This window comes from Corylus avellana, chromosome ca2 (assembly GCF_901000735.1).
Source record: "Corylus avellana chromosome ca2, CavTom2PMs-1.0".
Lineage (NCBI taxonomy): Eukaryota > Viridiplantae > Streptophyta > Magnoliopsida > Fagales > Betulaceae > Corylus > Corylus avellana.
This window is the reverse complement of record NC_081542.1, coordinates 6,408,404-6,424,970: the sequence shown is the minus strand read 5'-3', so window position 1 is coordinate 6,424,970 and position 16,567 is coordinate 6,408,404. Positions and strand designations below refer to the sequence as shown.

The 16,567-nt window shown below is 33.7% G+C and overlaps 1 protein-coding gene across 1 annotated transcript; it reads left to right on the top strand.

Annotated features, from left to right (window-relative positions):
* Nucleotides 1-396: 396 nt before the first annotated feature.
* LOC132170300 (protein BONZAI 3-like) lies at nt 397-14,731 on the top strand. Its single transcript, XM_059581226.1, has 16 exons — nt 397-564; nt 3,199-3,246; nt 7,264-7,412; nt 7,519-7,567; nt 8,514-8,570; nt 8,900-9,079; nt 9,176-9,310; nt 9,424-9,485; nt 9,588-9,684; nt 9,779-9,893; nt 10,028-10,104; nt 10,815-10,952; nt 12,854-13,018; nt 13,100-13,213; nt 13,379-13,475; nt 14,565-14,731. The coding sequence occupies exons 1-16, from the start codon at nt 397-399 to the stop codon at nt 14,681-14,683; spliced, it is 1,770 nt and encodes a 589-aa protein (XP_059437209.1). The 3' UTR covers nt 14,684-14,731.
* The last annotated feature ends 1,836 nt before the right edge of the window (nt 14,732-16,567 follow it).

Sequence of the window (16,567 nt, the reverse complement as noted above, 5' to 3'; positions counted from 1 at the left end):
GTTTAAATTAAAAAATTTTAAAATATGAGAAAATATATTACAAATTTTTAAACTTTTGAAGTCCAAATTAAAAAATTTCTAAAACTTTATAGTAAAGTGGATTTTCTTCTTTCCTTTTCCTATATTGCTTAGAAAAAAAAAAAGAAGAAGAAATAACCAAATTATTTCCCATGCAGGACTTGGGTCTACCCGACAACCTATATATATATATAGCGGATCACATCACATAACCGCATACCTGAGAGCACGTTTTGTCCAGAGTCGTTAACACCCAAACACGTTTTGAAGAGCCCTGAAAAAAGAAAATTTGTTTTAAGGTTTTAAAGGAGGGAGAGAAAGAGAGAGAGAGAGAGAGAAGGAAAAAGAGTTTTGTTAATATTTTAGTGGGGGAGAGTGATGGGAAATTGCTTCTCGGATTTGGAGGGAGGAAAGCAGGCAGTGGGTGCGGCCCAACTGAGGCACACAGCGTCCGGAACCTCGAACAACAACAATGGCGGCCACAACGACGCCGTCGACTTCTTCTACAGGTCTCGGGGACTGCATCCTCTCTTCACTCAGATAGAGGTATATTTGTATTTAAATTTATTCTTTATCGTGTACCCTAAACTCCGCCAAAGTCTGAAAAGTTTAGTCAGTTCTACTCGGTATGCGAGATTTTAGAAAGTGCGATTTTAAAATATTTGAGTTTGATAATATGCGTTTTTAAAAGAAGTTGTAAAACGTAAAGTGTTTGACATTGTAATTTAAAAAACACTTAATTTAAAATAATAATAAAATTTACGATTTCAATAAGTAGACTAGGGGTGCTTATTTGAAAAAGTGCGAATTTAAACCAAAATCCTAAATTTACATAACAAATATTTAATAAAAAAGTATTTTTTAACATGTTTTATCAAACGCTTTTACGATTTTAAAAAGTAGCGATTTCAAAAACGCTATTTTTAAACGCTATTTTTAAAATCACACTTATTAAAACCGCAATCCCAAATGGATCCTTAAAATTTCTCTTTCCTTAGTGATTTTTGGCACACACGCCCACGCCAATATTAAAATATTATAATATTTTAATACCGGCGTGCTTATTGTACAAGCATGCCAGTGTGCCAAAAATCACTACTCTCTTTTTAAAATAGTGTATTTTGTTTGTAATTTGAAAATAGGGATTTTTTAATATTTTTTACCACCTTAAGCTGACTTTAAAATTATAATTTAGCAATTAAATTGTGCATTTTACTTACAATTTGAAAACGCAATTTTAAAAAAAAAAAAAATTTAACACTCTTATATGGTTCAATTTGGTTGAAAATCACACTCTTTTTCTGTTTCTGTTTCTTTTTATTTTTATTGTTCTTTATGTTTTTCGATTGATTAGTGTAACTAGCTTTGAATGTCAGTTATTAATTTTTTCTGCTTTACTGGTGCTACTGCTTTTATGAACCTAGTGATTTGTTTTTTTGTTAGAGGACGGGACGGGAAATGTTGAATTTCTTATGGGTCATTATCTTTGTCTCCTTTTTGTTCTGTTTTTTTTATTGAACATATACTCTTAGTGTGCTACATATGTTCGTGTGTGTGTAAAAATATGGACTGTATGTGCATGTGTAAACATAAAGATCTGTTTGGTTGCTGTGGAAAAGATTCAGACGAGAGGCTAATTTATTTTTGTTGTTATTGATACTTCTGATTTGAATTTTTTTAGTAATAAAATTGTTCGATTTTAACGGTGAATTTGGTACTGTGACACTGTTTTGGCACAGTTGCCCACTTGTTTGGCCGTGGAAAATGCATTCTGGGAATCACTTTGGCCAGAAGTCAATAATAATACTCATTTTTCATCCAAAAATGAAAAAAGAAAAATGATACTGATTTTGTATTCATTTTAGCGTTTTGTTTTATATACAGATAAAAGTGGTTACTTATCATAAAAATTTATTTTCATTGTACGGTGGAAGATTGGTTTGTTTTTATTTCAATGGTGCTAAAATTTTACCGATCTTTAGGGTCTGTTTGGGATTGCAGTTTCAATAAGTGCGATTTTAAAAATTGCTTTTTAAAAATCGTAAAGGCGTTTGGTAAAACATGTTAAATAATACTTTTTTATCAAATATTTGTTATGCGAAATCGTAATTTTTGTTTAAATTTACGTTTTTTCAAACAAACACCCCCAAACTGTGTGACCCTTGGTGCTTCCCAAGCTATGTGTTTCAGTGCTTAGACAAAAAGATGGTGCTTCACTTATAGCGTCACAGCAACGGGTCTCTTCCAATACATCTTTAAATCATTCGGCATATAGGCTTTTTGCATGTACCCTGTATGGCTGAGTTGTTCGTTTGCCACCATGGATCTTCATTATATATATATGACCCCACCTCACTTTTAAAAGTCGCACTACAATGTTTTACAAGTTTTATCAAAGAAACAAAAGCAAGATTCGCATATTGTAATTGTCAATTCAACTTTGGAGTGCCGGACAAAACAATTGAATCCAAAATTCTATATGTTGTCTGTTTCTCTTATGCTAACATGGTACTTGGGAATCCATTGGTTGTCGAGATGTTTATCTTTATACAAGAAAACTAGATGCTTGTTTTTGACTTTTCTTGCTGATGTAGACTTGGCAGTTGGGATTTTTTTTTTATCAGAAATAACAGCCAAGTCATAAAAAATTGATGTTTCCAAACTCATATTCACTTTTGACACTTCAAACCAAGCATTAAACAGGCCAAAAGTGTTTATTGGCTATCCTTTAATTGCATACTGCAAACAGTAACCAACTACATAAAATTCTAATAAATATGTTAGTACAGTACTATAGAACTTGCCACTGGAGAAGCTGTATGAAGCAACATGTTGCATCTGAAATATTTATCATTTTAGGCCTTAGTGATTGTAGTGCTTCTATTCTCGAAAGAACAGGTGGTCCTGACTTTCTTTCATCTCCAACAGATGGAAATTGTGCAGTATGTCGGTCATCCCCTGCTCTATACATGGGTGACATTGTAGCAAGCTGGAAAGCAGTATATTGCCCAACAACAATTTGACTCGGGATGGGATCCTTAGATTTTGACTTGGATTCTGTTATTTTATCTGACTGAAGTGTTCTTTTGTTTTTTGTTGTCTTTTATATTGTTTTGTATGGTTGGGTCATTTATTTTGGTTTATCATAGCGTATTCATGTAATTTAAATCTCTACTGCAGTTGTCTCTATCAGCATCTAACTTGGTTGATCGTGACTTCACTTCAAAGGTATTTCTCTCCGTAGATATTCATGTTTGATAGTAAAGTTTTGTTTTTTTTGGATAAGTAAAAATTTATAGAAAAAACTCAACAGGGACAAAAAAATCCACAATAAACAAGATGTCCTAAAAGCCCTTATACAAGCAAGTACAAGGAGGCAACATGGGCAAGCAAAACTAAATGGTTACATTAGAAAACCCCCAAGAATGCTAGAGAACAATTAGCGGGAGAATTACAGACACCCTTGAAGGAGTTGACTTTGAAACAATCTAGCCTTTTTCTTGCACCATAAAGTGTACATTGTGGTAGCCAGCATAATTTTGACCTTGATGGAGAGAAAATATTTGCCTTTAAAGCAAGTGGCCATCCACCGAATAAACCCCTCCTAGTTCCTACAAGCCAAGGAATATTACATTTATTCCAAAGATTGTACCAAATACTTTTTGAGAATGAGCAACAAACAAAAAGATGGTTAACATTCTCCTCACCCAACCCACTTAAAACACATTTCGTCTCCTTAAGAAAGCCAATAGCAACAATTTTATCTTGGGTATATAACCTTCTTCTAATTGCAAGCCATATAATCAAAAAGGGCAAGCAATGATTTTACCAAGACACACAAGATTGTTCCAGAACACCTCAGGACCGTAATCCCCAAGCTCTCTTAAGCCCGCTTAATTGAGAAAACGCAACTAGGGATTGTCAACCAAGACACCTTATCCCGAACAATGCCCTCTTAGATCCAAAATCTTCCTCAAAGACTAAGAGCAATCTCTAAGGACCCGACATCCTAGAAACTCTTATTTTTTAGAACATTTGAATTAACCTAACCAACCAAGTAGAGATACCACTATTGGAGCAAAGGCACACATGTTTCAACATTGTCGCCTTATTCCACTACTACAAGTTTTTAACGCCAAGAACACTCTTTCTTGGGAAGGAAAATATAGTTCCTAGCCACTTTAGCCCATAAATTATTAAGCTCACCTCTTTTCCATAAGAAAGACATGGGGATCTACTTCACTTGTCTAATAAGTCCTTTGAGAGGAATAAAAAGGGAGGACCAGAACACTTGCATGCAAAAAGAATGGAATTAATCAACTGAATCATTCCTACATAAGAGAGGGCTTTGTATGCCCAGCTCTTAGCCTTGGTTGCAATCTTCTCAACCGACACTGCATAATTATCCTTCTTCAATCTGGAAAAAGTAAGAGAAATCTTGAAATACCTCACTAGGAGTTTACCTTCTTGGTACCCAAGAATACCCAACATCTTATTTTTGATAGACACTGCAACTCCGCAAGTAAACAAACAGCTTATCAGAGTTAGTAGCCAACCTTGATATCCCTAAAACGATTCAAGCACTCCTTGACCATGACAACTGAGTTTATCTTACCCTACATAAGATTAGTAAGTCATCAGCGAAACAAAGATGAAATATTTTCTCCCTATGGCACCTCAAAGGGAATCTAAACTAGGCCATCTTAGTCATTCTATCCATGAGCCTTGAGAAGGCCATCATCACCATAATAAATAGATAAGCCGACATAGGGTCACCTTGCCTAAGGCCTTTACTCCCGGGGAAGAAACTCTTAAGCTCTCCATTAATACAAATAGAGAACTTAAATGTAGTGATACATTCCTCAATCCAACCATAACCACATGGATTCTATCCATCCTAAAAAACCGCCAAGACAAAATCCCATCTCATAGAATCATAGGCCTTCATTTAATCAACCTTCAAAGCACCCTGGGTGATCCTTTATCTCTATGATACTCCAAAGCTCCTTGGCCAGAAGGATATTGTCCCCAATCCGCCTTCCACTGATAAAAGTTTGCGTGCTACTTCCCAACAACATCACCAAGTATATTTCGAAGATGATTGGCCACCACATTAGCTATGCACTTATAAATCATATTACATCAAGGTATGGGGAGAAAGTCTGTCAATTTCAAAGGGTTAGGAACCTTATGGATTAATGCTATGACAATAGAATTAATCTCTCTAAGTAGCCTACTTGAGACAAAGAAAGATTCCACCGTTGGAATGACATCTCGACCCACTATGTTCTAAGACTTCTTAAAGAAATGAGCATTTAAACCATCCAGATAAGGTGCTTTGCTGCTCTCTAAAGAGAACAACACATATTTGATCTCCTCCTCTAAGATGTCTTTAGCCATCTCTTTGCACTAAATATGCGGAATTCTTTGAGGAAGAGCCCCATCAAGAACCTCCATGTCAATAGGATAAGACCTCTCTAAACCTCAAAGAAGCCTTTGAAAATAGTTCAAAATCAAGTCAGTGACTTCAATGAATAGGGGTAGGTATCGGTTCGATCAGTGTCGGTAGGGGCATTTTGGCCTACCGACTTCATGTTGACAAGGAATAGTTTCGACTTTTTCGACCAATCTGTTAATAAGTGGTCGGTTAACTCGATGAATTGTCGATTAAAATTTTTATGTTAAGATTTATAACTTCTTTATAACTACATAATTAATAAAGCATATTCTTTATAAATTAAAAGAAAAAGTAAATTCATGGAACATGGACGAAAATGACAACCACAAATCAGCTTGACAAACACACGAAGAAAACCTACAAGATAAAATTCACTCGAAAAATTGGTTAGGTCGGTTAATTGTCGGTCAACCGACAAAAAAAAATTCTACCGTCTACCGAACCGAACCGATGTTGAAGCAGTATTTTTATTCCGCCTACCGACTGCCGAAAGTCGGTTGTCAGTCGGTGATGGTTCGGTGGCTGTCAGTAGGCGGTTAATCTGCCCACCCTTATGACAATGAGATCATTAATATTAGAACCATCTTCCTTGGAAACAGAAACAATTTTCCTTTTGCCATATAAACTCTTAACGGCTCTGAAAAAATTTGGTGTCGTGGTTGCCTAAATTAAACCACTGGACCCAAGAATTTTGCTCAAAAAAAGCTCTGCTAAGATACCCATACCCCTTAACAACATTAACCTATGCTAGGTTTAGAGATGAATCCAAAAGGGCCGAGCTAAAGCTACCCTGGATATTCTTCAAATGTTTTGCTTTGCAGAAGCTTCTTTACAGTTAATTTCAAATATTGGGATACAGCTTTTGTTAGTGTGCTATGGTCCATTTTCATCTTTTCTTTACTTTGAAATGTGAGTTTGTTGGCTTTGATCCACCTTGATTTGGAATTTATGATCCAAATCACACTTCACAATTTTATTAATTTAAGAACTGTAGTAGAATATATCTGGATTGTTAGCATATTTCTGAACACAATTCTTAGTTGATCTATTTTGTAGTCAATGATCAGATTTTATGGCTTTCATGATATACAAGATTTTGTACTTTTTGAATTAAATATATGCCATGTGTGAGTTCCCTTTTAGATACAACCAAAATCGAGGGGAAATTACGTGCGAAAGGTGGATTATCAGGGGTTAAATGAGCATGCCAGCTAGTAATCACTTTATAATTTAGCTGATGACAAAGTCTACTTTTGTTTATATAGTTTGTTAGTATCTAAGGGGTATTTGAGGAATTTGCTGGAAATTTAGCCTTGCTTTTTAGTGGGTTTCGATGTAGTTGTTTTATATAATTGTAATGGGTTGGACTATTTTATATATGGAGTAATAACTGTCCTAGTAATTTAGGGTAATTACTTTAGGATGATGAAAGCCTAGAGCCCTGGTAGCTTTAATGTCTAATGATTAGGAGGTCATATGTCTTGCATTGTAACGGGGGGACTTTTTCAAGGAATGAATGAACTTTAAATTTGAAGATTTTCTCTCTTCACCTTAACCTAGCAGTTATTCTGTAATTTTTAGAACTTCCCTCTCTCATGTAGCAAGCTAAAGTATTACACCATTTTGTCTGTTCTGATAAAGGTGCTTGCCTGTCTGAAGGTCTAAGTTCGTCAATCCGCGATAGTTTGTTTCTGTGCTTGTATGACATGCATTCATGTGGCGAGGCTTCTCATACTCTGGTTTAAGCTAAAACATAGTTTTTTTTATTTTATTTTATAATAATTCAGAGTGATCCCATGGCTGTGGTGTATGCAAAGAAAATAGACGGAAAACTGGAGGAGTTAGGTCGCACTGAAGTTATATTGAATAGTTTGCATCCCGCATGGATAGGAAAAGTTGCAATTGCATTCCAATTCGAGATTGTACAACCATTGGTGTAAGCTTTACAAATTCCTTTAAGTGCTTATCTTTGCGGAGATACTGTAAGTCATGGTTTAATTTTACTGCTTGACTCATGTTTGCCTTCTTTCTTTTGGTTCCAGATTTCATGTGTATGATGTTGATACAAAATACCATAATATCCCTGTGAAGGTATATCATGGCTTCTGCTTTTAAGTATCTGTCATTTTGATTCATATTTTGTAGGTTATGTTTGTTCAATTATGATTTTGTACTAAAAAAAAAAAAAAAAAAAAAAAATTATGATTTTGTACTGATAATAAATTTTACAAAGAAGTGTACATGCTGTGTTACTGAGGCGTCTCTGCCAACCTTTAAGTGCTGAATATTGCAACAAAATTCTTTTGTGTAGTATGAAATGTGTGTTGACTAGATGACACTGTATTTTTGCATGTCTGCTAAGTGCTAATTTTGTTGAGATGTGGCCAGAAACATCGAAGTGGATGAAGGTAATATGTGGACAATTATTATAAATTTTGATGCCAAGTGTGGTATTTTTAGCAGTAGCTTTATGTGCAGTCATACGTGGTATTACTGCATAACCTGTAAGATCTAATGGGAAAGCACATGCTAAAAATAAGGAAACAATGATCTTATTTGTCTGTTGTCTTTTACTTTATCAAAATAATTATGCTGTATTAGTTGCTGCCGTCAACTTGGCCATGATACAAGGCAATAAGTTACACAAGGAATGAGAAATGAAAGTGAAGGAAATTATAATCCATAGTTCTGACTATGGTAATTCGTCCTAAGTGTGTAATGCATCTTTTATTGACAAATAAACAAATTTGATTGGTTAACCATATCAATTATTGTGATTAGTGAAAGACTACTTTCAAAAGATTTTTTCATTTTTTAATCATATTCAGATGTGACAAAAGAAAGCAACTTATGACAGAACTGCAGATAAAAATGTTGAATTATAACCAGGAGACATAGGGGAGATTATACAATTTTTAAATTGTTACCATCTCGCCCTGAATAATTTAACAAAATTTGTTGATGGTGAAGTTAGTTTAAAATTTTTATTCCGTTGTACTTGTCTGAAAAAATAAAAAATTATTCTATTTTGTTGTAGACGCTGAAATTGAAGGATCAAGACTTTCTTGGAGAGGCAACTTGTGTTCTATCAGAGGTATCAGTTGGGATTATTGAGAGTACTTGATGCATTTTCATTTAGCCAGTGAAATTTGAGTATAAAGTTACTTAAATTTTTAGTATTTCCTTAAAAAGTTTAACAGCAGAAAGACCAGTATGAGAGCTGCTTCACCATAATGATATTTTAAGATTTTATTACCATTGATACACTTAAAAAAAAAAAAAAAAAAAAAAAAGGGATGTTCCAATGCTAACTTTTTCAAATTAGTAGCTTAAATTCTTTTAGAATGATTTGGTCATCATGTGCTAAACACTACTATTTCTCACCCGCACCATTTTTCTCTTTCTCTTCTCTTTTCATCACAGATAGTGACCAAACAAAGTCGGAGTTTAACCCTAAATCTTCATAACAAAAATGGGAAAACGGGTTTGATGAACTTTGGGGCACTCACTATCCATGCAGAGGAAACAGTTGCTTCGAGGAGTGCTGTTGAGATGACATTCCGTTGTTCTCACTTGGATAACAAGGACGTATTTTCTAAAAGTGTATGTAATAGCAAAGCAGCTACATATTGAGGTTTTATATTACTTATACATACTCCTGAGTGTTTCTGATTCTTAAATTTGTTCATTTTATTCTAGGATCCTTTTTTAAAAGTATATAGAATTGTTGAGAGCGGAGATTATGTTCCAATATGCAAGACTGAAGTGGTGAACAACAACTTAAATCCAACTTGGAAACCCCTATGCATGAGTATGCATCAGTTTGGAAGTAAGGTAAGCTTGTTGCTTTATGGTTCTTGCTCAAGTTAGATTATAGTTTATAAGAAGTTTTGTTATTTGATATCTAACAAAGATTCATGTGGGATGTGCACTTTAACTTGCCACAGGATAACCCATTAATTATCGAGTGCTTTGATTTCAACAGCAGTGGCAATCATGTGCTTATTGGGTAAGTCGATGTCTAGATTCATTCTAGTTTGTTTTAAAAAATTTCTTGTTATCATGGTTTAATCTCCGGCAAGTTATCAATGTTAAAATTTTACCTCATCAGTAAGATCCAGAAGTCAGTGGCAGACCTAGAAAAACTTCACAAAGAAAGAAGTGGTGCAAATCTTACCATAGCATCTTCTCATGATGGTCACGAGAAGGTACTGATTCATACTTGCAATAGAATGTTTTTAAAAATTTATTGTTACACTTTTTATTTTGTAGTTGCAGTTGCTTAACAAGTTATCAATATAGGTGTTGAAGGGACAGCTGTTTGTGGATCAATTTTGTCAGAAGGAACAGTACAGTTTTCTTGATTACATTTCTAGTGGATTTGAGCTTAACTTTATGGTTGCTGTTGACTTTACAAGTAAATAATTTACATTCTAGAGGAGTTATTTTATTTTATTTTATTTTATTTGGGTACTAATTGAATTTTTTTTTTAATATATTTTTTCTAGTTATTAATGTCTTGTCTTTGAATATTTTATTTCATTTGTCCAGGCTCAAATGGAAATCCTCGGAATCCAGAATCTTTACACTATATTGATCCTTCTGGCCGGTTGAATTCTTATCAGCGGGTAAGGCTGCATCTTCTCATGTTCTCAAGATTTCTCTTCATTCAATTTTATTTCCCAACTCACCACCGTTTTCCCTTCCTCCTAGGGTTTTATGTTGTATTTGTTGTACTCACAACCTTGGGCCCAAATTTGACAAACTTGATCCACAGTTCACTCTAACACTCAACAAAAATAAAAGATAACAAATGAATTTAGCTTTTCCATTGATTTGGTTTGTAGAGATGTGTTTTATACTGTCATTTTTTATGATTGTTAAATGACTACTATCCCAAAAGTTTAAGCTAATAAAAAATTATAAATTTAATTCACTCAACTAGTATTTTAATATTCCCCTCATGTATGGGTCAAATGTTTTCTCTCAATAAATGTGGCCTAACACATTAAACTTTTTTAAATTTAATTACAAGGTAGAGTGGAGTCAAGATTTGAATCAAAGACCTATTATGGTACCATGATAAATTATCACTTGTCTCAAAACTTGAACTAATTAAAAATAATGAATTTAATCATTTAGTCATTATTTTAACAATGCATGTCATAACTTGATATGATCAAGCAGCTTTTTCACCGCTTGCAAAACATATGTAATTTTGAACATAAATAAGTTACAAGTTTTGAAACTTATGTTAGAATTGTGCTAGCATATATTAAAAGAATTCGTCATTGATTTCTTAAGTCATCGTCTACTTGATTGACTAAATCATTTGCAGGCTATAATGGAGGTTGGGGAGGTCATTCAGTTTTATGATTCTGATAAACGTTTTCCCGCGTGGGGCTTTGGAGGAAGAACTTTTGATGGTACCATCTCACATTGTTTTAACTTGAATGGAAGTGCAAGCAGCTATGAGGTGAGAAAGGGATGATTTCATATTTCTTTGCTTTGCTTGTTCATCTTTGAAGCAGCATTTTGCCTAGCACAAGGGTGGCTTGATATATTATAATAAATTTTTTGTAAAATATAAATTTTATGGAATGTTTTTAAATGCTATTAATGTGACGTTGCTTATGCAATATAGAATGTTTTCTTCAGTCGATTTGAGCTGTCTTGGGTTATGCTTAGACAAGTAATCGACTTGTATGCTTGTTGGTGGACTGTTGGCAGCACTTAGAGTGCTGCTATGGGGAAGATAGTGCCTTCGTACCTTTTATAGTGTCTATAGAGGGAAAATTAATGATAGAAGTTTTGAGGACCATAAGAGAACATTTGAGGATATTGAGTCTTTTTCTTCAAAACTCGCTATCTTTAGATAGCTGCTTTTGTCTCTCCTTTTACAATTAGTTATCATGATTTTTTTTTTTTTCTTTTTTTGCTCATTCTAACTAGGTGTTTTCTTGTATATACTTCCTATGTATTTGGGAACGCATTACGCTTGCAGTGATATCTTGATTACTTATAAAAAAAAATGATATTAATAAGAATAGTACTTCACTATCTTGACAATGGGGCCTAGAGCAATAACACGAAGAACCAAGACGTCTCTAGGCCCTATTAGAAACTTCTTGGTTCTTTGTGCATTTGCTCTAGGTTTACAAACCGATTTTGTCTTTGTATCAATGAATAGTATGGTTAGTTCATTTAATTTTTCTTGTAACATAATTGATCATAAATTTGTTTTTATCAATTTTGGTTTTAAAATGCTTCTTTCACACAAGTAATTGTAACGGGTGTTATTAGCAATATTTTATAAGCAATTCAATTATTGAGAAAGAATCTAGTGTTTTAATTAGAGTATTAATTTTTGTTTGCGTAATTTCTTTTAAGATTTGTATTTCTGAATAAATATAAACCATCAACATTTGAAACTACGCTATGTTTGTAAAATGATTAACTCTTTAGCCACTTTTCAATATACTCTTAATTAGTTAAAAATTCTTATTTCTTAAGGATCTTAAGCAAGCATCTCAATTGTTTACCTGTTGAGCCAGCCCCTTGTTAGCATATACTAGTTGATCGTTTCACACATAGATCACTTATTTTTATGTTTTTATAGTAAGCCCTTTGCTGATTTTTTTTTTTTTTTTTTAAATGTAGTCTAGTGCTACTCAGTCTTCTTCATCTTATTATCTCGTTTATTGCATTGTGTTTTTGTAGCATAATTTCTTTTACTCATAATTCACTCTTAACAATATGCAAAACCTGGCTACGTCACCATTGTTTGTCCTAAATTCGAACTTTCTTGATTTTCTTCTTCTTATTGTTATTATTTTTTTAACGTTTATCCTCCTCCGCTACTTTTAATTATGATGGTCTTGCATATAATTTTTTCTTTGTCAGTCATTTTCAACCAAATAAAACATTAAAAAAAAAAAAAACAAGAGTTTAAAAACTACATATACAACTAGCAACAATACATTCAAATACCCCAAAATCAAATGCATTAGTTTTGCCGTCAAAAAGGTTTTAAAAAGTTTTAGGGGGATCTTTATAAAAAATAAAAAAAATAAAAAAAGGTAAAAAATCCAATGAGACTCATGTGAATCAAATGGATTCAGTGATCTCCCTACACACTTTGTGACATTATCACATCTCATAAATCGTATGATTAACATGTTGTATCCTACATTACACTTACCTATGTGATACAACTAGTAGATATGGTATAGAAAATGATAAGAACTGAGAAACATCATAAGATACGTATCATGCATTGTAAGTTTTAAACAACCTGTTAGTGTAACTTGTTCGAAGACTAAACACTGCATTTTCATACTCTTGTAGTAACAGTCAGCTACTTTCATTTTTTAATAGGTCGAAGGAGTTGAAGGCATCATGGCTGCTTATTCAAGTGCTCTACATAATGTTGCTCTGGCAGGGCCCACTTTATTTGGACAAGTGATTAATACAGCTGCGCAAATTACCAGCGAGTCCCTCTCAGACACCAGCAACAAGTATTTTGTCTTGCTCATTATTACGGTAAAGATAATATTGACTTTATTTGATATCTCTTTCCATCAATTTGTTATTTCGTAACTAAATAACTGTCATCTTTTCAAGGATGGAGTCCTTACAGACCTTCAAGAAACAAAAGATGCTTTGGTGAGGGCATCTGATCTTCCATTGTCGATTCTTATAGTGGGAGTGGGAGGAGCAGATTTTAGACAAATGGAGGTATACCATCATTTTCATAAATTTAACAACCTTTACATTTCTTTGAATACTTTGTTAGCATTACATCCTCCTTATTCAACTTTCTTGTGCTAGGGGAGATGTTGGCATTTCACCTTTTTGAAATTTCTCTTGAATCAATATTTGTTCTTACTTTTTTTTTGACAGGTCCTTGATGCAGATAGTGGACAGCGATTAGAGAGCTCTACAGGTCGTGTTGCTACGCATGACATCGTACAGTTTGTTCCAATGCGAGAAGTGCATAGTGAGTACATAACGGCATCTGTTGGTCTCTACAAATCTTTTCATGTTACCTTCAAAAGTTTCCACTTATTGTAACTGTGTATTCACAAGTTTCTCCCAGTCAGTAATGCATTCTAAATGCATGATGAGTTAGCAGGTCAAAATAAGTTTACCATGTGTTATAACTCATATAGAGGACTGTTTCTGCCTCTTATAAAAAACCCAGACGGATACTAGGCAGTGCAAGTTCAGAATGGAATACGCCTCCATGCAGACGGAAGACCTTGCCATTCAAATTGAGATCAGCTCGATCCAATTAAATCATGGATTTGGCCCAAACTCATTCTCATTCCATCTCACCTTTTAATAAAAGAAGGAAAAATAAAAATTAAATAAATGAAAGAAAACATAGAATGGATAGTGGCAGTAGGTTCTTCCAGTGAGATAATTGTTAATTGGTTGAGTGTAGAAAGGATAGAAGCGTGGTTTGAACTTTGAAAATGTTGACAACAGAGATGTTGCATGTTGTAACTGCGGTTGCCACTGCTTTCTTTCTCCTTTCTTTGGCTAGGTTGTCGAACTGTCTCTCTTAACAAACTCCACAGCCGTCTTCTGCTTAAACTTCTGGACACCTAGAGCAAATGGAATCTCTTCCTCCATAAACAAGGAGTGAAAGATGAGTATGAGGTTCATTCCCATTTGAACATCGGAAGAACTCAAGTCTTTTTTCTTCAATACTCTCAATCTTTGAATAGCTGCTTTTGTTTTTCTTCTTCTAGCTTAGCTAGGTGTTTTCTCTTGTCACTTTCTTGTGACCTAGGGGCGCCTAGCACTTTTAATAATATTTTGATTAATTATCAAAAGAAAATCCCGTTTGGATATTTGAGTTCTATTTACCTACCAATAAATAACTAATAATAAACAGGGTATGAGTTTGTCAAATATTGGTGCATATCTTCTCTCTTCTCTTTTATCATATGTTTGTGCGCATTATCTTTTGAAACAATCGGCGCGAACGATTTGCTTTTTTGTTTTTCTCATTGTACCTTCTTCTTTGGCCTGAACCTCTTCATTGTACTTAAAACTAACAAAATTCATTTGGTCTGTGCAGGTGGGCAGATTTCTGTGGTGCAGGCTCTTTTGGAAGAGCTACCTGGACAGTTTTTGACCTACATGCGGAGTAGAGACATAAAGCCACGCTCTTCCCATGTAGCCCAAACCTCTGCTTAACTACATTTGCCAAACCACATATACGTTGATTGTCAGCAGTAATTAGGGTTTTTAGGTATTCATCCAAAAAAAAACTAGGTTTTTTAGGTCTGAACCACTAACAGATTGACAACCTCCCTGAAAGGAGCTTTTGTTTTGATGGGTTTGGGGGAAGGAGTTACAGTTTAATATCAAGAAGCTATGATGCTACATATTTTGGGAAAAAAGGAAATGAAAATATATTTGATTGCTTCTACACTTGTGGAGTTGTGTTTCTTGCAATATACACATGAATTTAATACGAACATTATCTTTGTATTCTGCTCATAAGAAATATTAATTGATGGGTTGCGGGTGGTTTCTCCAGATTGGATCATCTTCACTGCTCTGTGGAAGTTCCTAAAAGATATCACAGCGATACCCAGGGTTTCAAGATTATAGCAAATTAAAACAAAAACAAAAACAAAAAAAATTGTAATATTTAAAACCCAATTATTATTATTTGCTGATCTGGTATTGATGATTGCCGGTGGTTTCTCCGGGTTGGATCATCTTCTGAATTGATATCACTGAACTGTGGAATGCCCATTGACAAATTCAGTTCAAGCAAGTTAAAATAATGTGTTTATCTATATCCTAAGAGTAATGTTGTATAGTTTATACGCATATTTTTATCTTACAATTATTTCATAATTATATTGTAACAATTTTAATTATTCCTTGAATTTTTTTTAATTAAAAATTATTTAAGATTTGATTGAAATTATCATCTCATCGGGATAAATATGAAATAAAAATTGAATTTAGCATTACTCGTATGACATATCTTAAACATAATAACATATAAGTTGGAGTGGCCTCCTAAAAGATGTCATTGTACCAAAAAAGAGTTCGAAAGGCTGGACGTACAAATCAACAAAATATATATATATTTTCGATGTTGAGAAGTGGAGTAATTAGTAAAAGACTAAAGTACAACAAAACCGAAGTCAGATGATTACAACACGAAAATTGCAATGAAAGTATCAGAATTTTTGATGTTAAAACACTTCCCCCACCCCCCACCCAACAAAAAAAAAAACTCTAAGTAATGCCACACAGTGAATTCCAAGACTACGCTTTATGAAGCGTGGTCTTTACCCAATTGAGACAAGGATGAATCGATGTATGCATTTGTTGCACTTGGAAGATTAGAACTAGTGGTGCATGTATGTTATGATTTATGCATTCTCTGTGGACTGGTCAAAAGTCAACAACCCTTATACAATTAGATTGTTATAAAGTATTTATAAATCTTTGAATCAATTTTTATTAAAAAATCTAATAAATCCAATGGTTTATAAGCACTCCATGTCAGCCAAGTTAAACAAGAATTGTATAAAAATTGAGTTACTCATATATATATTTATATTACGCCTGCCTTTTAAAAATATAAAACAAAAATGTAATTTCACTTTGAGAACATTTAGCAAAAAATCCTCTTCTCTTTTTGTTTTCTTTAAATTCCAAGGGGGTAGTTTGTTGCACAAATGAAGCCATTAGTGGATTACAACACAACATCAGATCACTTAGCAGGAAGTGAAACAGACGGAGGCAATCAATAAGAATGAACGGCCATGGAGGACTCAGCTTCAAACAAAATAATTTTCTCCTTTTAGCACTATAAATAGATCAATAAAACATAAATCTAAAAAAAAAAAAAAAAAAACCAAGAGGGTAAACAAGAAGACGAAAAACGATTATTATATTAAACGCTTAGATAAGATGAACAGCTGAGATTTATGAATTTGAGAATCTCAAATTTAAAGGGAATTCTACGGGATCTCAATCCAACTCAAGAATTGAAGAAAATGATGAAGAGTTTGGTGAAGCAAAGTTTGAATAAGAATATGGAAATGATAGCGC